Raw genomic sequence first — 22,335 nt, 5'->3', positions numbered from 1 at the left:
GGGGGCGCGGCGGCCCCGGCGCCGCCCGGAAGCGGAAGCGCGGCCGCGGTTCCCGCCGCGGTTGCCGAGCGGCGGCCGCTCCGTTCCGTCCCGCCCGCGGCCATGAGCGCGGCCGGGCTCGTGTCCGCGCCGCCCGCAGCGCCGCCGGGGCCGCCCGCCCCCGCCATGGCCCCCGCGCCCGACTACTACGAGGAGGAGGAGCTGGAGAGCGCCGAGGAGGAGGACGGCGAGCGGAGCGCCCGGGCCCGCGACTCCGACGAGGGTGTGTGGGGAGGGGGCGGGTCGGTGCCCGGGGACGGGGTGGGACGGGGGTGGAGGGGAGCGCTCCGCTCCGCACGGTGTTTGGGGAAGGGCTGGGGGCTTCAGGGGCTCGGGCGGCGAGAGCACCCGAGGGAAACGAGGAGCTGTCAGGCGGCAGCGGCTCCCCGCGGAAAAGTAAACGAGAGAAGCCGCTGGAGAGGTGGAGTTGTGGCTTCCCAGGTGAGCAGGGGACAGTGGGACACGGGGGAGCGCTGGGCCGGGGACTGAGTGCGACAGCAGAGTGAAAACAGCAGAGAAGTCCAGTGTATGGGTTCTAACTCCGTGGTGTGAAGGGGGAAGGACGCACTAAGGGAGGAGAAGGACAGAAGCGTAGTAGTGCAGGAGGATGTGAGCCAAGTACAAGAACCAGGGAGCGAGGGGAAGGAGGAAATTAAGTAAAACCTAGAGTAGCCAAGAGTGCAGAGGGCATAAAACGACAGATAAGGGAGATGTAGGAGGACTCTTGGGCAGTGCCTGTTACTGGCAGCAGAGCCCTCCGTCCCCTCGGGCCTGGTTATAGATGGGATAACAATAAACATGCAGAGGGGACAGGGTCAGTTGGGGCTCTCCCAACAGAGTATGGAAATCCTTTGTAGTGGCCCAGACATTGAAGTACATTTCTTGCAGTTAAAAAGCTTGTTGGTTTATCTTTTGTGCTTTAAATTTTATCTTAAGTTTAAACTGTTTGTAGTTTAAGAAAAATCTGAGAAAGTTTTGATTTTAGGGGCTGGGCTCCCCTGCCATGTGTAGGGAATTAGCTGTGGTTTAGGTTTCTCAGCTGCACCCTGTAAAGTCTTGAGGCAGTTGCCCCTCTTTGGCAAGGTAATGGATTCTTGGCTACCCCCATGTTACAAATAGAAGCCTGAAAAGTCTTAGCAGCAAACTGGCAATCCCACAGTGATTTACTTTATTTACAGTTTATAGTGTTTATAAAATGCAGCTATCTTTATGGCAGTGCTGGTATTTGAATGCTGCAGTACTAAGTGAAGTATAGGTGAGAAGTTCAGGTCCCAGCCAGTAACTGCTCTCTTTGTGAGACCTTTGTGGTCAACCCGAGCAGCACTGAGTGGGTGGCACTCCAGTAACAGGTTTGTGAAATGTCTTTCAGAGTCTTTAGGCTGTTTGTGTCTCACCTGTGTGTGAGTATTAATGTAGAGCCCCTTGTCTTAAATGAGAAGAAATTCCCAGGCTGAGGTTGAAGCTGTTCATGCAAAACTCACAGTTGCAGGAACATGAGATGTTTCATTTCCCTCCTGAATTCATCTCTCAGGTTGTCTTTGATGCTAAATTGCCTGAGGTTTGGGGATTTCTTTTTTGTTTGCCTGCTTCCTTGTTTTTAAATAATTTACTACTGAGTTTGGTTTTTCTTTTTTAAATACTTTTTTAATCTTAACAAGTTGTTTTTTGCCTTGTTTAGACACTGAGGATGCCAGTGAAACAGACCTGGCAAAGCACGAGGAGGAGGACTTTGTAGAAATGAAAGAACAGTAAGTAACCCATTCCAAATACAAATATGGTGATGTTCTATTTATTTGTGGGTTTAGGGCTATTTATTGCCTAAAACTTTGCAAAGATTGGCCAAGATTGGGAGTTTTAAGTGCTTACCCCAGTGGAACAGCTCTTGAGTCCATACACTTAAATTTCTGCTCTCCCCAGTTACTTTTTCTGTTCTAAATAAATTCAAGAAATTAAGGGCTGCTGCTGTTTTAGGCAAAGAAATAATTATGAGTTCTGAGGTCAGGTGCAAATGGATCCTGCTGCAGATAAATCCTTCAAAGAAAATAAAGGCTGTGCTTTACATAAGCTAAGGAAAAGTAAAATGCCTATCCAAATGCCTTAAACAATTGAATTCTAGTCCTGAACCAGAAATGGACTTTTGGGAGACTTGAAATGGTCTGCCCTTGGTGTGTAGGAGCATTTGCAGTATTTTGAGTTCTTGCTTACTGGCAGAGACCTGTTTTTATACAGGTTAGGAGGACTTGGCCAGTGTTAAACCACAGATGTGTGGTAAAAGAAATGCAGGTTTGCAGCAGCACCAGGAATAGATTTCAGTGTTTTTTAAAGTAATGTGGGGAGCTAGTACACAGCTAATAAAACTTGACATAGTGCAAGAATGATTCTGCTATAAAGTTTCTGATGTTTGTAGATCTAAATGTCATTTTAGGTTTCAACAACAACAAAAAAAATCCTAATTTATCCCAAATTTTAAACCCATTTTTAAGACAGAATGGGAACCTTTCATTGGAATAAAATTCTTCAAGTTTGTAGTTGTATTGTTTCCTGAAGTTCTGAAAAGTTTTTGATTGTGTGTAAACATGTAACCTCAAGAGATGGTGGAATGAGCAATGTGTGCTTGGTGTTTAAAGTTTCCTGCTGTGCTTGCAGGATGTATCAGGACAAACTGGCATCTCTGAAGAGGCAGTTACAGCAGCTGCAGGAAGGTAAGCTTGGAAGAGTAGCTTTGGTTTTTATTTTCAGCACTTTTCAAATGTCATGGAAGGATGGGGGTTCTGAAGGATGGGAGCAGCATCTTTCACTGCATGTTGGCTCTCAGCTGTGCTGCAGAGTTAAAAATTTCCCATCTTTTCTCCATCTTAACTCCACTTGTAGTTAAGCCTCTCTGCTAAAACCCTTAAAAGGAGTAATCCACTTTTTACAAAGGCAAGGAATGTGCTTTGAGTGGTGTCTGACCTCTTGAGGATATTTAATACTTGGGGAAAAAAAATAAAATGGGAATCTACAATTTATTTCCACTAGGTACTCTTCAGGAGTATCAGAAAAGGATGAAGAAGTTGGACCAGCAGTACAAAGAAAGGATAAGAAATGCAGGTAAGTGGAATTTCTCTCTGAGACACAGCAAATAACTTAAATGTGTGTTTTAGATAACACTGAAGTAAAAAAGAGGTAATTCTGTCCTTTAAAGAAAAGGAACTTGCTGGAGCCAAGGGATCTTTGGGTACATTGTACATTGAGTTTCTCAGGGTCCACCAAACATGACAGGATCTGCCTTGATGATTTTCTTCCCTTGATCAGCATTGTTTGCTGCCTGATAAACAGTTGTACCCTTCATTTGTGTGAAGCAGCACAAGTAAAAAGATGATTCCATTGTTTTCTAACCTACAGTGTCCCACTTTGCTTTGTTGTTTCGTGGCCCCAGCTGAAGCCTTTGGGTGCCCTGTCTCCTTCAGTTTGCAGGAGTGGGAATTAGGAGCACAGGCTTTCCCCAAGATCTGTCTGTGAACAATGAGCACAGAGCATTTGCTGCTGGAACTGCTGTTCTGCAGGGCTGTGGCATGGAATGGGCTGCCTGGCCTTTGGGCACTGCTCTGTTTCAAGGAGCAAAGTTAATTTTTAAAGTGCCCAGTGCTTGTCCTTCTGGGTGATTTTGTTATGTTGCTGCAGAGGAGTGGCTTGGGAATCAGATCCAGCTGCTAGCTCTCTCTTTCTTCTTCCCTTTCCAGTAGTTTTTACCTTGGATATTGAAGCAGGGCCTTTGATAGAAGGCATCATGTGGATATAGGAAATACAGCTGCTCCTCCTTTAGCAAAAGCAAGCAATTCTGTATTTCTGAAAATGCCTGGCAAAGGGAAGGGATTTGCTTGAGGAACTGAAGTGGTTTGAACAATATCTTATTAACAGGAACCTGTCTCCTGAGATGAATTTCACTGATGATTTAGGTTGGAAAATACCTCCAGAAAGACCTTTCATATGCACTAGAGCTGCGTCCTGACAGGCCTGGGCTGTTCTGATAAAATTAAGCCCCAGTGCAAACTGGTATTTCTGGCTGGCCAGGAGCAGTGCTGCAGCAGCAGAGTTCTTCCACAGGAGGGCAGGTGGTGATCACTTGGAATTTTATGAGAAAAAAATCCAGCTGCCTTGTACTACAGGAATAAAGCTCTTTTATGTTTGTTCTTGCCATGCTGAGGTTTATTAAACCAAAAGCTTCAATTTACCTGCATTTGATTATCTACTTAGTGCTGCTTTCATGCTTTGTAAAGAAAAGGTTTGATTTTTATTGCAGCATTCTTATAGTTGGTGTATATCTATTACTGGTTTTAATTTTATTTTTTTTAATAATGGAGTAGTACAGTGTTGCTATTAAAGTCTGAACTGAACTCAGTAGTGTGGAATAGTGGAAGCTTTTTGAGGTGACAATCTGTAAAACACCTCTAGTGACAGTGTATTTTTGTGGAACTTTTTCATAGTCACTTTATTTTCAGCATAAAGCTGTGAAGTCAGAGTAAAGATTGGATAGGTACATGAATTATTTGCTTCACTGCCTGTCTTGGCTGCAATGTTCAATGGCTTAAAATGTTAAGGAAGTAATTTTGTGCAGCTTTGAAGGTAATAAATTAAGTCTTTCTTGTGTTTCAGAACTGTTCCTGCAGCTGGAAGTAAGTACTCTTAATTTATCAAAAATATGCATTAATTAGATGGAAGAGGCATAAACCTTCTTTCATCAGCCAGTATTTGAGCTTGTTTTCCCAGAAGGCTTAAAGAAATTTCCTTCCTCTGGCTGCCTTGTTGCACTTGAGATGTAGTAGAGCTTACTGCTGGTTTTACCTCAAGTAACTTCTGCACTTTGTTGTTAAAAAGAGGTAAATATTTGCAGTTGGGCTCTTGTATCTGGCTGTGCATTGGGCTGGTCAAAAAGGGCTGTTTAAGATGATGAGTGCTGTTTATAAATCAACAGGGCTCTCTGCTAGGGACTTGATGTGTTGTGCAACATTCAAATGTCTTTTTAAAAATCATTCTTTTGCCAATACAATAGCACTAAGTGGTATTTGCATGTTTTTCTGTAGATTGTGAATATTGATAATCTTTAGAAGTTGGGCCAGTTGTGAACTGAAAAGCTGATCAATAAAGCATTTGAAAAGCTGTTGTGATATCATTAACTTGAGTCCTTAATTAACCTTCTTGCTCCTTGGGTTTGCATTAGACAGATCAGGTGGAGAAAAATTATGTGAAGGAAAAGAAAGCAGCAGCAAAGGAGTTTGAAGATAAGAAAATTGAGCTTAAGGAAAATCTGATAGCAGAGTTGGAAGAGAAGAAGAAGATGATTGAGAATGAAAAGCTAACCATGGAATTAACAGGAGGTAAAGAAGATAAGCACCTGTCATTTGTGTTATCCACTCTGCTCCTGCTTAGGAGAAGAGCTGTAAAGGTGTCAGTGCTGGTTTACACAGCTGGTGGGAAATGCCAGGAGGGGCAGAGCACGAATTGATGGCCTTTTAATGGAGGAAGCAGCTCAAAATTCAATGAATTGTTAACAGGTGAATCAAGCAGTGCCAGTGGAGCAGCAGAGGGGATGATGGCCTTGCTTATATGCAGGGAGAGAGGCTGCTTTGGTTCCCTGGTGTAGCAGTAAAACTGTTGAGATGTGTCACAGTATTGTCCTAGCCAGTGATGCCAGCTTGTAAAGCTGTGCCCTTTCCTTGCTGCAGGAGTGGGTGGTCAAGCAGTTGAAGAAAGCCAAACAATAAAGGTTGAAATCTGCTGCTTAAAGCCAGAAACCAAAGATTTGTGGGTTACATTTGTGTCCAGGCTCAAAACTTATATTAAATGGACAGATTTCTTTGAGACAGCTGGTACCCCTGGTGCCTTGCAGTGCTCTGTGGTGATGCACACAGGGGAGCTAAGTCAAGGGTTAATTATTCCTGCAGAATTCTGTTCCTGTGGTGCTGAACCAAAAGTTTGGTTTGATGTTCTTTGAGAGCAGCTCCCTCACTTCATGGACTGATAGTGTGGTTTTGTTGCTGAGGCCTGTCCATGAGTTACACCCTTCATATATTTCTTGCATAGTATCTACAGGTTCTATATTAACTAATAATGTAGTTAATATCCAGAAGTGAGAGTTAAACCCTGTTTTGGTGTATCAAATGGTGATCTTGGCTTAATATAAACTCTTAGGGCTGATGTGGACTGGAAAGCATCTTGAGTTATGCTGTTTCCTTGGTAACTTTTATTTATTTATGAAATCTGGTCTCGTGGTCATCCTTGTTCACCCCTGAGATGAGGAGAGAAGGAATTTGGTGTATTTGGCACATGCAGAGCTGCTCAAGGTTTTTGTGTCTGGTGGGAGCCAAAGGGGCTTCCCAGATGGAAGTGCTTCCCAGGGGTGATCCAGGGGTGCTTAGAGATGAGCCAGTTAATCTCAGCACAGAGAAAGGGAGGTGGGATGATGTATTTGGCATTTATGGTGTGGTCTCTTGGCTGCCAGTTCAACATACTTTGATGAATTAAGGAATGAGTTGTGAGAGTTTAGTGGAGTTGTTCAGTAAGGGTTATCTGTAGGCACTTGGACAAACCTAAGGTCAGATAATTACTTGGTGATGAGACTGGTGTTTTAAGTTTTTAACAGACTTTCTTCTTTCTCCCCAGTGCATATGCTGCAGTTTACTTCCTGTCAGCTGCTGCTCTGTGTGTTATTAATTAGGCTCATTTCATTAATCATTCTTAGGTAATCTGAATTTAAATACTGTTTGTTTGAAATCACTCCAGCAGACTTGTATCAGTCTTCAATGCAGAAATTTTCTCTAATCTTTTGACAAAGCTGTTTTTCTGCCTTGAAGATGAGAGAGCAATTGATTTGTAGCTGATGTTTTACATGCTATTAATGATCTGAGTGTGGCTGGGAAAGAACTCCATGAGCTTGGCCTTTTCAGTCTGTTCCCAAGCAGATAGGGTGAGCATGAAAGGAACTTGCCTTGAATCCTTGTAGCATCATTGTGCTGCTTATCAGTACCTGGAGCAGCTGTAACCATGGCATTGCAGCACTGGCACTGAACAGTGACCTGATGGCAGAGAACTTGGATTCACTGTCAGCACTTCCATGCTGGAAGCTAGCACGCACACACACACACAAAAAAAATCCAATTTGCTGAATGAAAGAGGGCAGATTATTTTCCCTGTGCCTTGTATAGAAAGCTGCTGCTGCTGCTTACTCCTTTCTCTCTGGTCTTATCAGCTCTCCAACTTCATTTCTCTCCAGATTCAATGGAAGTGAAGCCCATTATGACGAGGAAACTGAGACGGCGACCAAATGATCCAGTTCCCATCCCAGACAAGAGGAGGAAACCTGCCCCTGATATCCTTCCCTGGAGTCACTGCTGGGTTTGCTGCCCCTGTGCTACCCACACCTTGGTTGTTTTGTACAGCAAGGAAAAGGAAATGAAATGCCAGGATCAGATTTTAACCTGAGAAACACTGAAGCACATTTGTCATGTCTAATATGTGCTAAAGCAACTACCAGCAGTTACACAATTCAGTACATGTATATGTTTGGAGATCCCTTGGTATCCTATTTTAATCTTTACAGTATCATGAGATAATTTTTTTGTCAGTGAGAATAGTTTGAATTCTACAGGTAATTTATTTCACCAAAGAAAAACTTTAAAAGAACATTTTTTTTATATATATATATATATATATATATATATATATATATATATATATATATGTATATGCTATGCTGAGATAATTGATTCCATAGATAGTAAATGGCTTTTTACATGAGCCAGAGCTTTTCTCATTTCAAGACATGACAAAGCATTTACCAGAAAGATCATACTTGTCATATCCAAATAGTTTTTCCATTTCTGATAAAAGCTTCAGATCTCTAATCCAGAGATGCATAGCAAAAGCAAGGATGCTAGATTTGTTCTTTGAATAAGAAAAGATGAAGATTCATCTTGTTTTCATGTATCACAAGAGACAGAAAAACATGTCTGTGTAATCCTTAGGATCTGCCTTGCTGCATGTCTCAAAATTAAAATGTTCCTTGGCTTCTGGAAATATGTTTTTAGCTCCTCTGTGGTGATAGGCACTTTTTCTATTTGTGTATTAAATTCACCTGGAGAGGAAGGCAAGGATATTTGCTTTGCAGGGGCTTCTTATTAGATTCTAAACCTGTATGTCTTAGATTAAAAAAACTTATCTGAGTGACTCTCATTTTCTGAAGGCAATATCAAATCTTGAACTTTTGGAGTTCATGCAGGATGGTCATGAGCATCTCCAGTTTCAATTAACCTCTTTCTGGTTGGAGATTCTGCTCACTCTTTTAGGAAAAAAAAAAGTCATTTATTAGTGCCCCTATCTCATCCAAAATAAATGAGTTTCATAGTGAACATGACCTGCTAATTGAGCATGATACAGCAACCACACAGTGAAAATCTCTGCCTTTGCTCACTGGGAGAGGATTAAAGTTCATCAAAACCAAAATCCTTGAAATGCAGCCCAGCAATTGTTAACTTTAGTGTAATATTTTGGATACTTTTAGCTAAACACTTTGATGGAGAAACAAAAGTACAGCAGAGCTCTAATAAGACTGTAATACACTAATTTCAGAGGTTTTGGGTTTTTTTTCAGGTGCATTGTAGGCTCTCATTTATCCCCAACCACACAAAGTTTTATTTAACTAGGTTTAAGTGGGATTTAGCTTCATTGTAGAAAACCTGAAGTGAGTCTGTTGTTTCAGCTCGCAGATTCTTCTCCACAGAAATAAAAGATGAAAAACACTGAAAATGCTGGTGCTTGATGCTTCCATGAAGTAAATGTCAGTGCACTAAAGGTTTCTCATTGATGGTTGTGTCTGAATAAGTTAAAATGATTTTGCACTCTGCTGCTAAGATGGTGGGGATGGACTTGTATTCATTCCACTGACATAAAAAAAAAGCTCAAGTAAGACATTTATTAAAATCCTGGAAACCTTTTGGCTTGCATTTACTCAAGTGAAATGTCATTGACCTTTAATTTTTAGCCTTGCTTGTCAAGAGCTTATGGAAACCTTAATTCTGGATACCTCAGCTAAATTATTTGTTGACTGATGAGCAAATAATGGAGGACCTAAGAACACTGAATAAGGTAGGGATTGTTGCTTGACTGTATTTCTTCCTTTCCAAGAGAAGGCAAATGCTTTCTCCTGAAGAGAACAGAGCTCTCTTTAATGTTCATTTTTGAGATGTGGCACTATTTCATCCCTGTAGGCTTTCTGAAGTAGCACAAGAAAAGCTTTAGCAAGATGGTATCTCCTCTTTCTCATTGAGGTTTAATTAACCTAATTTAAATGACTGTTACCTTTTGTGTGAACCAAGGGATGAGCTATGTTAAGGAGTTTCTTCCTCATGGCTGAGCAGATGTCAGTGTGTTTTTCTGGGAGATCACAGGCTGACTTTAGTTTAAGCCTTAGTGTGGGGTAGGATTTTTCCATTAATTTTTTTTCTCCCTGCTGTCACAAGTTTTCAGCAAGCTGGATAGGGGGCAGTGTGCATGTTTATAATTTTTTCTGGGTTTGATTAACATATTGTTTTCTTGCTGAACACTTGAAGGCTTATCTAATTTCTCAGAATATAAGCTGCTCATTAAGGCATTTTGAGGAAGGTAGTGGAACATTGGTTTTGTGCCAGCTGTTGAGGTTTCTCTAATGATTTGGCTCCTGTATTTTGTGTACCCTGGGAAATGTTGTATCACATTCAAAAATAGTGTGTTAGATGGGTTGGACTCACTGGAGTGAGTTGTCTGAATGCTCTCAAGGTCAGTTTTTTGGCCTTTTGGATCATTATACTGATTATCTGCACCTTTGGCTGTTCAGAGCACACTGCTTTTGTGTTGTGCCATTTAACAGAGCATTTAAAATAGAAATATTCAGAGTGTGGAAAGTAAGATATCTGAAGTTATCAGTGCAGCTTCTGTGGCTCCTGTCAGATCTCTAACCCTGCTTTGCTCTCTTCCCATGTAGCTTAAATCACCCAAGAGACCAGGTGAGTTACAGATGCAGTGGAACTTGTTCATGGGGTGCTGCTCTGAGCAGAGAATGGTACTGCAGATGTTTGGCTGTGCAACTGCTGTTCTTTGTGTGCTCTTGGTGTTGGTCAGGGATGGGAGGGGGGCATGAGCATCTTTGGTGGCTGAAACATTTGGGCATGGGACAATCCAGCTGGGAAAAGAGACTTTTCCATTATTTTCATCTGGGTACCTTGTCTGCTTGTCAGCTCCATTGAGGGATTGACCACTTGTGGTTTTATGCCTCCAGCTCTCTAGATGTGCCTATACGTTTTATTTCAAGACAGAGTGGGACTAACTTGCCTCAGTAATTTTGATCATATTTAACTAATTAACTGTGAATTATAACTAAAACAAAATCAAGGACATATTGTCCATCACTTACCCATAAATATTTTTTCACATAAGTGCTGTATTTCAGTGAATATTTTAATTCAAGGCTGAGGTCAAGTTACTCATCTCAATATATAATATTTTCCTGATGGATATTTGAGTTTGCAGCTTTCTCTGCTTGCTATTTCTGCACACACAACCTTACCAACTGCAGTTTTGCAGTCAGATGTGCTGCTGTGAGATGGGCACATGCTGATCTTTAACCAGAGTGTCTCTGCTGTCCCCAGCCTCCCCCTCCTCTCCTGAGCACCTCCCAGCTACACCAGCAGAGTCTCCAGCACAGAGATTTGAAGCTCGGATAGAAGATGGCAAACTCTACTATGACAAGAGATGGTGAGGCCTGGGGAGTTTTTATTTCCATCAGTCTGTCTTGTGTTGTTTTGTGAGGAGGCAGAGGCTGCAGAGAGAAATGGCTTTGAGCAAAGAATTGGTGGACAAAATGCTTTAGGGCAGAGGTTTGCTGCTCCCTCCACAAGCTCATCATGGGCCCAGTAAAGCAGAGGGGATGATGGAATGTTCACACCCTGCAGGCTTTCAGAGATAACTGGTGGCTCCAATAAAAGGAGACTTGAATCTTTTCCATGGCCCACTGTGGCACTTAGGAAGTCAAACCTAATAAGAGGTAGGAGAGGCACCAACAGCCACAGGGGGTTGTGACTGAAGCTGCCCAGTTTGGACACAGGCACTCCATGATTTGTCAGCCACACTCCCATTTCTGAGCTTCAGATTTGTGCCCAGCATTCCACAAGGTGGCAGAAGAAATGTCATCCACCAGCTGCTCAGGATGAAAGATGCTTCTAATAAATCCAAATAACCTTTAAAGATCAAACCCACCTGGGAGAGGCAGCTTCAGAATTGCTGATTGGATTTATCTCTGTTGAGTTTTATGGCCATACAGCTGTACAAGCCTCACAAAACAGAAGGAAAATATTAAATTCTGCAGAGGAAACTTAGATGTTAAACTTAATCCATGAAACTTGCAAACCTGGATAATCAAAGGGGCAATCTTAAACTTGAGCAGAAAACAATTTGCTTTCAAAAAGTAATCTGCTTATTTGTAGCCTACCTCAGTGTTCTGGTGGCTCAGAACAAGTGATGAGGCTGTAATTTTATCACAGAAGTAGGTGTGAAGCTGTTTTTTTTTTTTTACACAGCTATCCCCTTGGCCAGTTGGTGAGTTTTGCTTTCTGTCTGAAGTTTAATTGAGAGTTCAGTGTACACAGCTCTCATAAAAGCTGCTCCCTCAGTTTAAACATTCATGAAGTGTAAAGCAGATAGGAACTGAACAGGCTACTTACTTCACAGATTCATCAAGGTTTTTAGGGTTTTTTTTTTTGCTTTTATAATTTTTTTGTGTGTGTAAAGTGACTATCCCCAGGATATATTTGGATGAATAAACTCTTCAGAATTTTGAAGCATATGGAGTACTTGAAAAGTGTTCATGAGTAAAAAAAGAAAGGAAAAAAAAAAGGCATCTGAAGTAATCTGTCAGTAAAGCTCAAAACTTCTCATTAAATTTAAACCTGGAAGAGCTTCAGTGAGCCCAGAACCTCAGCAAAGCACCAGCTCTCTCTGAGGGTATCTGGCTGTGGCATAAAGCACTTTACAGATATTTTCACCTTGCTGAATTCACTAGTCATGGGGGTCTTGCTGTCAGGAATTCCAGCTGTTGTTTTTCCTGGCTGCCTTGTTCTTATGCTGTTTTAAGATCAGTATCTTACATTTTTTTGGTTGTAATAATCCTGCTTAGATTTTTTTTTTTTAATTGATAATAAGTAATAGTACTTGTGCAAAGTAGCTGGTGTTTTGAAATAATGAAGTAACTGTTGGTGTAGTGGGAGGGTCATTCTTCCTAAGGTGCATGAAGAATGCTGGCATGCACAGAAATCCTAAACCTGACAGCCCAGGAATGACTTTCTCTATTTCCTGATGCAGCTCTGCATGACAATTACCTGAAAACAGGGAATGTTTAATGCCAGTAATGAACCCCCTGAAGTCTTGCAGAGACATTTCAGACATCTCCAGAGTGGTGTGTTTCAGGTGAATGTGGAATTAGACTCAGTTTTTTAATCCTCAGAGCTCTGTGCTCCCCCATCAAATCCTAAACCACAGTTCACTGTAAAGCAACCATCTTTTTGCTCTGAGCTTTGCTGCATTCAGTAATGCAGAGGGATTTCTTTCAGTCTTCTGATGGAGTTGCAGTTGGAAATCTTGGCCTTTCAGTAAAAGCAGGAAATGGAATTATTTCTGCTTGCCTCACTTGGTGTGTTTTACCTACTGCAACACTGAGTTGTTTGGCTCTGCTTCTTGAATGCCAACTTAAACCCCATTGCATTTTTCATCTGAGGTCATTTCCTCAGTCCTGTCCTGCTGTGGATATATAAATCTGGCAAAAGGGTGAGACATGACCAGGGAACTGAACACAGGGTGCTGTGCCTCCAGCTGCCCTGTCTCTGTGAGTGTGGGACAGGTGAGACAGCTCTTCAGTGAAACACTGCTGACTTGGCTCTTTGCCTTTTCTGGGCACAATTAGCATTAATTTACTGATGGAGAGTCATTCATGGTGTGAAATCCAAGGGCTGAATGCAGCCTCTGACACGTGTGTCATCAGCTTTGGAATTCACTGGTAATCAAAAGTTGCAAGTGGGGAAATAATTCCTTGTCTGTGTGGGCACAGCCAACACTTAAGAGCTGTTGTTTGCACTGGCTTCTCCTGCACTCCTGCTGATTGTATCAAGATCAAAACTCTTGCTTAAGTACTCACAGCATGGCATGGTAGGGCACTGCTGGACTGAGATTCTTGTCTCATCTTAGTGAGGCCTGGGGTTTGCAGCAGTTCCTCTGTATCATTTAATGACATCTGGACTTGCTAAACTGAGATTTATTTATTTTTTTTTTGTCTCAGATCATTGTTGCTTTGCATTGCCTTGGAACCCACTGACATTGTTTCTGTCAAAATGAGGGAGAAAGACACTTGTGTCCAGCCATTGTTTGAAAGGCTCCAGGATTTAGGGATTTTTTATTCCCCCACCCCACCATGGGTAATGAGAATGTTTGGGAGGCTCAAAGCTGACACTCATTCCAGCTACTGGCAAGCACTGTGAAAATTCTGAGTGCAGAATTTTCCAGTAGGAAGAGATTGTGGAATAAACCATTGGAAGACTTCCACATGTACAGTATGGTTATTGTAGAAATAACTGTAAAGTTTCAATAAATCCATGTGTTTTGCAAATGGCAGCCAGGAGGTTGCACTGGGTGGCTAGGGAATATCTGTGCAGGGATTCTGCAGCTTGGATTGCCCAGATAAAATCATGATTAGGGGAAAGGTGGAAATACAGTCATGCTTTTATAACTGTAAAGTATTTTGGTGCTTGCTTGATTAAGATGATTTACTTACAAATCACCTGTTCCAGTGTAATTAGTTCTGCCTGTGGAAGAGAATGAGGCAGAATGAACAGAAAGTGGGGGTTTGGGGCTGGCACACTGCAGCACTTGGAGAAATGTGGGCTGTGAAAGAGGGGAGTCCATGCAATCAAATTCAGAGTTAGGAATTTCAAAGTCTTTATTGTTCTTAACACATTGTGTATAAAACATAGAGCTTAAAATATGATCTAAAATGAGGTGAAATGGATGTGTTTAGTCCTGGACTCCTTATGGCAGATATTTACAGCTCATTACAGAGTCAGTTACCATTTTGGGTATTTTCACACAATAGGACAGCATTAGAAATTTGAGGTCTCATTAAACAATGCACAGACTGCACTGATTGAGGGTAATCCACTTTTGGTGGTGGTGGTGCTCTGCTAATTCTGTATTGGGAACATCTTGATTGTCTGTGATTTGCTCTGTCATATTTTGTCAGGCAAAATAAGGAGTTGTCTTCTGAAATCCATCCTGAGTCTGAAATGGGAAAGGCTGCTTGGATTAACCCTTGAAGCCTGGGTGTGTTTTCAGTCACTGTTCCCCTGGCCTGTGGCTGGGGCTCTGCCTCTCCCCCTTGCAGCTGTGAAATCTGTTTTCAGCACCCTTCAGTGCAGAGTTGAATGTGAGTTAAGACTCCTGCATTTCAGAATTCCATTAATGCAGGGTGTATGTGTATGATCAGATCACCACTATCTTGCAGAGTTTTGTGGAAAGAAAGGCAGACTTCAAATTCACTCTGTCCAGCTTTATCAATAATGGATTCATGCATTTCCTTTTTTTTTTTTCTTTTTTTTCCATTTTGCAGGTACCACAAGAGCCAAGCTATTTACCTGGAGTCTAAAGAGAACACGAAGATCAGCTGTGTGATCAGTTCTGTGGGTGCCAACGAGGTTGTGGCTGCTTTTATTTGTCAGCAGAGGGGGGAGAGACATGGGTTTAGTAAGGGCTGAAGACAGATACCTGTCTGGGGTGTAAAGAAAGCTGAAGCCAAGATAAAACTGACTTGAGAAATCTCTTTTTGAGATGGGAAGGGACTTGCATTTTTTCTGAAGGATAATCCTGTGTTTTGCTAGCTCCTTCAGCAGTTGGGCAAAGGGAGCACTTTGGTTTTTGCTTGCAGATTCCAGACACTTCAGGGAAAGAAATAATAGATTTGAGTGCACTTCTCCTCAATCAGCCAATAAAGGAACTTAATTTGTTGTGGCAGCTAAGGGAAAACACTTTATTTTCCCCAGAATGAGTTGCATGTGGGATCTGTTTGTGTCACAGCTGTTCTCTTGCAGTGGCAGTTGTGGCACTCAGTTGTTCAGATAAAAGCAGTGGTAGTGTGCTTATGGGTGCATTAAAATTTGTTAAAAGTTATTATTGTAATTTAGCAAAACTAATGTATCATTCCATCATACTGTGTAGAATATAAAATTGTACATGTTTGTTTCCTACAGTTGCTCAAAGTTTATGGATTTTTGAATTATTTTGGCAAGCAAAACTTGCCAAATCCTTGGAAATGTTGCATTTGGGAGATTATTATCAATGAATGTTGATTTTAATTTCCCTAGAGAAATAATTGAAGTAGAAATCCTGGCAAATACTAAATTCATTTTCTATTAAGGGGTCCTGTTAGTAGAGTCAATTTAGAACTAAAATAGTAGACTTAAATCAGTTTACTAGCCTGGCCTGTAACTAATATATGAAGAAAAAGAAAGTTTAGGTTAAATCACAGGCCAACATAACTTTATAATCCTTTGAATTAGGAAATATTGGGCTTTTCTCCTAAAATACTGCAGTACTAAGGAGTGGATAATTCTTACTCAGTGTATTTATTTAAATATGTTGAAATGCATTAGAAGGCTATAACGCAGAGGAAATTGCTCAGACTTGATTTTTAAAGTACAGGTTTTTAGATCTAAACACCTTGAAGGTGATTTCAAAAACTCTGGAGTGGCTGCCTTGGTGGCAGCAATTTGTCTTGTGGCACGTGGTGTGAATCCTTCCATGCAGGTGCTTAAAAGAGAGGCCCTTTTATCTCCAGACACAATTTCTGTGGTACGTGGTGGGAAATGCTTCGTGGAACAGAATCAGAATAAGCTTTTCATTTGACTAATAGTTACTTGTCTGGGCAAATCCCAGGATAGATAATTTTATCATCTGTGGATCTAGAGAGACTTAGTCTTGATTAGGCAAAGCTCAGTGCCACGGCTCTGCTGTGAGCTGTTGCAGGAGGAACCTGCTTTCCTGATGGTGCTTGAAAGAGTCATTTTTCTCGAGGGCTGTTTAGAGCAGGAAGTTAAGGAGGTGAAGTTAGACACCTTGTTTCATTTCCTACTCAGGTTGCAAATGCCTCACGTGGGGAGGGAGAGGGGATTAACCTCATTGATCTGTGCCCCCTGAGGGGCTCAGCTCCGACACTGAGACACGGAGTTAATTTGTCCGTGTGCTGCTTGCTGTGAGTTTTCCCTTTTTCTCCCCTAATTCATCTTCCTGCCCCATTCTTTCTGCCCTTCCTCTCCTGCAGATCTGGGTGAGGAAAACCAGCGACAGCACCAAGATGAGGATCTACCTGGGGCAGCTGCAGCGGGGCGTGTTCGTGATCCGCCGGCGCTCGGCCACCTGACTCTGCTCTGCCCTGTCCTGGTTTCTGTCACATCACCAAACCTCTGCCAGGGGCTCACAGGCTGCTCACTCCTCCCAGCAGCAGGGAACAGTCCTGACCTCTGACGAGACACTTTGTGGCTGGCCACATAATCCCCAGTAGTCCTTAAACCTTTAGTGATGCCCAAGCACTGCCCTGGACTATTTCTGGATTTTGCATCAAGCTTCTGTACGCTCTCTTTGTATTTTGGGTGACTGTTTGAGAAGACTTGGCATCATCCTCCTTTTCGTTGTTGTTTCGTGGTCCACAGATGGGACTCGTGTGTCACAAACGTCATCATCATGTTTCTGTTGGGAGTCAGACCAGTGGAAGAAGCTTTGCTTGTCAAGACCTGAGGTTATTTGTGCTTTTTGGCCTTGTTTTCCTGCAAGGCTCAGGATTTTGGGCAAAAGATGAATCCTGCCAGGTTTCATCTGCAGCTGAGAGATGCCTCCAGAATACCTGGTGCACCACATCAGCTTTATTGGATGGACTCTTGAAAGATTGGAGACTTTTTTAGGATGGTGTGAACAGCTCAGAAACGGCTGAAATACAGTGATTTTAATGTAGCTCAGAGTCACGCGTGGTTAGTCAGAAGCTTCCGTTTCTCTTCACATTAAAGACCCCTTAATGAACAAGCAGAGTATGTCTGTTTGCTGATATAATTAGCTGGGATAGGTGGATGACTAAATTAAAGGACTAATTACCTGGATTTTGCAGATAGCAAGGCTGTATGAACTCTGTGTGTGTCTATAACCACTCAGAGATGTAAAGAGGCAAATGATCAATTTCACTTTTCCCACTGATGCTCAGAATCACAGGTTATGATGGGATCCTGCTGACAGGAGATCTGTAGTATCCTCCCAAGGATCCTGGTACACAGTAGGAAGTGGCCTTGACATGCTGTCAGCTGGAACCTTCATTCCCTGAGAAGTTCTGCAAAAAGCTCCTTTTGAAGGCTGTTTTAATTGCTGGAGGTAACACTGGGTTTCTACACTTGCCCTCCTGCAGCACAAGTGAAAATGCCCAAATAATGACATTAAAGTGCTCCCTAGGTGTTTAAAGATGTGCCTCTGGCATTCCTTTATTATTCCCAGTCATTTGCTGATGGCTGGAGGCACCAGTGCCACCAGTGTGACTGCCTTGGCAGGAACCACATGGTGCCCTGGCAGCACTGTCACATCTCCACCTTCTGTGCAGAACAACTTGGTGCTCCTTTTGATTACTAATCAAAAAGTTGTAAATCCTGTCTTTCTCAATCTCTCTCACTTTGAGGCATCTTCTGGTTTTGCTTTTGAGCTGCCCTCCTCTTAACACCCATCCAGCCCTTCTTTGGTGTGTGGATAAGTGGAGTCCAGGGAAGGGACTTGCAAGGGCTGTGCCAGTTCCTTGCCTGCAGTTGGGTGGCAGTCACATCCCAAAAACTGCTGCCTCTACGTGAATCTGGAGTGGAGTGTGATGGCTGAGTTCCTGATGTGACTGAGACACCTGACTTGGTTTTTTGCTGAGTTTTGAGGATCTGGAGCTCTGGCAAGGAAGGAGAGGGTGTTTCCCACCCATGACAATGTGCCATCTCTGCTGCAGCTTAGGCAGCCAAATGCAGCAGGCTGGATTTTGTCAAGTTAACAGCTTACTTAATATAACTTAACATTCTCTGCACATGTCACAGGTTTTTGATAAGGTGATGATGTACCAGGCAGGATTTGTCACTGAGTCTTTAAATGAACATCGTTCTAATAATAAAAAGTGCTAAGGAAGTAGCAGGATTTATTTCCTGTCTCTATCACTTTATCAATACATATATTTGTGGGAATTGCTGGTGACTTGTGCTCAGTGTTGGGGAGATGCTTTGCCAGCAGCCATCTGCAGCTGTGGTGTTCCCTGTTCTGGGGGAATTTTGGGAGTTAACAGCAGTGTGGCTGGGATGTCACTGTGTGTGGGACAGGAGAGGGGCTCCATGAACCCATGGTGAATCAGGGCACTGATTCCTCATGGCAGTTGGCAAGCCCCAATCTCAAACTCTTCCACACCAATCTTATGCCTTCAGGAGGGATGGGAGAGGTTTGTACAACTTCCTTCTGTCAGAATTCCTTGCCAGTTTCCCCAGTGCCCCTGGGTCAGCCTTTGAACTGGTGATTTCTGCTTCTGGCAGCCCTGAGTAGGGGTTGTGCTGCTGGAAATGGCTCAAACTTAACTGCTACACTAAAGGAATTTTGTTTATAGGTTGCTTCATCCTCGGTTTCTTAATGAAATGAAAGTCTGCCTTGCCTCTGTCGATCACCATAAAGAGTAGCTGTGTTTCACAGAGTACATGAATATTGTATCCTGGATTTTTTTATCCTGGCAGGCTGTTCTGTAATGGCCTGAGCCATTTGTGAGGCTGGAAGTGATAAAGTGCAGTGCCTTGCTGTGCACTCAGGGAAGCAAGTGCTTTTTTTTTTTTTTTTTTTTAATCCTAAAAGGATGCAAAAGTAGTTCTGTGGTGAGGATGAGGCATGTGGAGATCAAGAGTGGAGGGAGACATCAGCTGTAGAACTGAAGATTTCCTGCCACGGGTTGGAAAAATAGAGACAAGTCACTCAAGGAGATGGACAAGGTCTTGCTTGAATTCTAGGAGAAAATTGGCTTTTCTGTCTGCTCTTTGCCTGCTTATCATCAGTCTTGAAGGATCCCAACCCTCTGAACAGAAACAGCTTTGCTGCAGGTATGAAACAATTTAATCCTCATTATGGACAGCATTCAAAGCAAATTCAGGAAATGGCTTTAACTCGTCGTTACAGTAATTTTAAAGAAAGGTGAACCTTCTGCCAAAAATAGACTTTTATTGAGGGTTAAATTGCAGTTGGCTGAGTCATATTAAGCTTTTCTGGTTTTTATTGCCTTGAGAAATGGACTGTGATGTTGATATGTGCAAAATAAAAAAGACATTCCCCCCCAGCCATTAGATGTTCCAATGGAAGGAGGCCAGATCAGGGAGCCAACTTCCAGGAGTTTTTTGACATCATTCTCAACAGAAAGGTTTCCAAAGAGGCTTTTTCCAAGGACAAATGCTAATATACAAAATTGGCTTTTTTAGTTTATGTGCTCTGCCTGGAATTTTGTAAAGAGATAAAGAGATTTAATGACAGAAACTTTAATTGTTTGCCTTGTTTTTTGTAAATTTTGGGGAACTTAAAGAAAATAAAGGCTAAAAGAGCAAGGAATAGCTTCGTGGATAATTGAGGTTCTTCTTCCTTCAGAAAAAAAGAAAAGCAGCATTAGTGTTCTTGTTCCACAGAAGCAAACACTGAAATGTTCAGGAATTCTGAATGGGTGCCTAAGGTGTACTGTTACTATTTTTAGTTTGTCCAATTCCAAAGGTAAGAATTTAATACACAGTGAAGTATTTAGATAACAAAGAATGCACGTTTCTGTTTTTCTGATTTATTGAAAACCTGTCATCACTGAAACTTCAAATTTCATCCAGTTAAAGAATTCCACTATTGTAATGTTTTGCTGAATGTGGGAAACCCCTTTAATATTTAACATCAGCTCAAACTTTGGGGATGCCAAAACATCTTGTAATATTTAAGTGCCTATCACTTTACAGTGGAGTAATTCTGTTTATTTAAATTCCTCCTTTTTAAGCAAGACTGCTTTTCTGTAAAATATTGATTTCAATTTTTAAATAGGCATGAAGAACAGCTTGGGTTTATGAAAACCAAAACCTCCCCAAAATATTTGGGTTTTTTTTCCCCTCCAATGTGATGCTAATAAATAAGCAGAAGGGGGAGAGTTCAAAGAAGCCTCGGGACCAACATTAAAATAACATTTAGGTGACAACAGAAATGCTAAATATTCTCCATGGTGTATATCTAAACAGGATGGGTGTCTCAACTCCCCCCACATAATTAAAATGCTGAACAGCAGCACAGGAAGAGTTACTTAAGCCTTTGGTTCTAAAATAGCAATGCTCAGAGCAAAGCCAGGCATTTGTAGGGCTTTGGAGCCGAGAGCTGTAACCCACGGGAAGCAGCTGCTGATTTATTCCATCAATCTCACATTTGAAAGCTATCAGTTCTCTGGATGCCTCAGGTAGCTTTGTCATTTTTCATTTAGTTCTAATTTGCATCCCCATGTTCTGCCCTGAATCCTGAGGGGGGGGGGGAGGGGGGGGGAAGGCAGAATAATGGTGAAATGTACATTTTTCATTTCATTTTATTAGGGTTCCTCATTTTTATTGAATTTAGGATTCTTTGGAGGGTGGTCACTGCCTGCAGATCTCTGCAGGTTTAATGGCCAGCCCAGGTCATGAGAGCTAACAAGCTTTAACAAAAAATAAATACAAATGCAAATCCAGGGGGAAAATTGGTACCTTCAGTCAAGGTTTCTGCTTGGTGGTTTCAGTCCTGTTTGGAATTGGTGACTGAAGAGTTTTTAAGTGAACAGACTGGTGGCACTGGCTCACATAGGTTTGGAGGACAGGCTCAGGACACATGGGTGTCTGCTTCCATCATTAAATGAGGAGGTAAGTCAAGTTTTTTGTTTGTTTTGGGCTTTTCCTTTTTTTTTTGTCAGGATGTTTAATAAACGATTGATTTCTGTCACACAGTTGAAGGCAGCTGCTGATCATGTCAAGTTCCTGTTAACACTGAAATTTACTCATTCTGGAAAAGAAATAGCCTTTTGCCCCTGATTTGAAATTTAGCAACACTGCCTAATGGCCACAGGAATATCTTTTTTCTGATGTGATTAGAGAAGAAACATTCCAAACCTCACACATCATGAGGCATCACGGAATGGGGAAGGCTCTGAATACTGATGATGCTAAATCATGTAAAGCAGGTGCACGAAATGAGTAGAAAAGCAGGAGGCAGATTCTGTTGGGAAGGATTTCTGGGGTGGTAAAAATCTCAAACATTGAGATTGGGAATTGCTAAAACAATTGATTCAAGGCTGTGTGGAAAACTGAGACACGAAGCAGAGTTTGACCTGGAACCTGGGATGCTCAGTCTGTAATGGGATCTCAGCATTGGAATATTGATTAGATCTCATTTTGGACCCAGCCCGGAGCTTTGCAGTCCAGGAAAGGCAAATAAAACATGGCAGGGTTGTCACCAGCCCTGACTCAGCCTCTTGGTCTCGTTCTTCCCTGAGAGAATTCAAAACTATGGATTTGTTTCCTCTTCCATTGAAATAACAGTTTTGGGAAGAGCTTTGAAAGTCTGGGTGAAATACAGAAATGCAGTTTCTGTCCCCTAAAGATGATAAACCTTTCTCTGTTCCAAGGAAGGGACACTTGGTGGCAATCCAATGAGTGGCTCTGCCACAGCAGGGCTTTGCTCCTAGAGGATTTCATCCATCTGAGTAGACACAGGTGCTTGCCTGCCATGTCCAGGTGCTGTGAAAGGGAAGTATTTAACAGATATTTTGGGCTGCAAAGCTGCAGTGTTGGTGCTCTCATACCTGGGTGCCTGTGTGATGTCTGGACAAGGGAGGTGGGGGGTGGAAAGCAGATCCTGGACTGTCCTTGGTGGGAATGATGGAATCACAGAATGGTTTGGGTTGGAAGGGACCTTAAAGATCATCTTCCAACCCCTGCCATGAGCAGGGACACCTTCCACTATGCCAGGGTGCTTCAAGCCCCAGTGTCCCACCTGGTCTTGGACACTGCCAGGGCTTCTCTGGGAATCTGTGCCAGGGCCTCAGCCGTGCAGCGAGGAGTCTCTGGAGCAGTGAGCAGGGCTGGACACCTCTCAGTGCTGTTCTTGCTTTCTCAGAGAAGTCTGAAGGTTTTGTTTGCTCTGAAATCCCACGAGGGCCAAAGCGAG

At 42.4% G+C, this 22,335-nt stretch overlaps 1 protein-coding gene across 1 annotated transcript; it reads left to right on the top strand.

Moving 5' to 3' along the window:
* The first annotated feature begins 87 nt into the window (after positions 1-87).
* On the top strand, positions 88-18,282 carry SUDS3 (SDS3 homolog, SIN3A corepressor complex component). Its single transcript, XM_059863207.1, has 12 exons — positions 88-262; positions 1,718-1,787; positions 2,686-2,741; positions 3,058-3,129; positions 4,675-4,694; positions 5,240-5,396; positions 7,292-7,387; positions 9,101-9,162; positions 10,037-10,058; positions 10,701-10,806; positions 14,702-14,786; positions 16,409-18,282. Exons 1-12 carry the CDS (start codon positions 103-105, stop codon positions 16,505-16,507), a joined length of 1,005 nt encoding a protein of 334 aa, XP_059719190.1. The 5' UTR covers positions 88-102; the 3' UTR covers positions 16,508-18,282.
* Positions 18,283-22,335: the final 4,053 nt, after the last annotated feature.

The sequence above is a fragment of the Haemorhous mexicanus genome, chromosome 19 (assembly GCF_027477595.1).
Source record: "Haemorhous mexicanus isolate bHaeMex1 chromosome 19, bHaeMex1.pri, whole genome shotgun sequence".
Taxonomy (NCBI): Eukaryota; Metazoa; Chordata; class Aves; order Passeriformes; family Fringillidae; genus Haemorhous; species Haemorhous mexicanus.
Note: the sequence above shows the minus strand (reverse complement) of the source record. Positions and strands in the feature narration are given on the sequence as shown.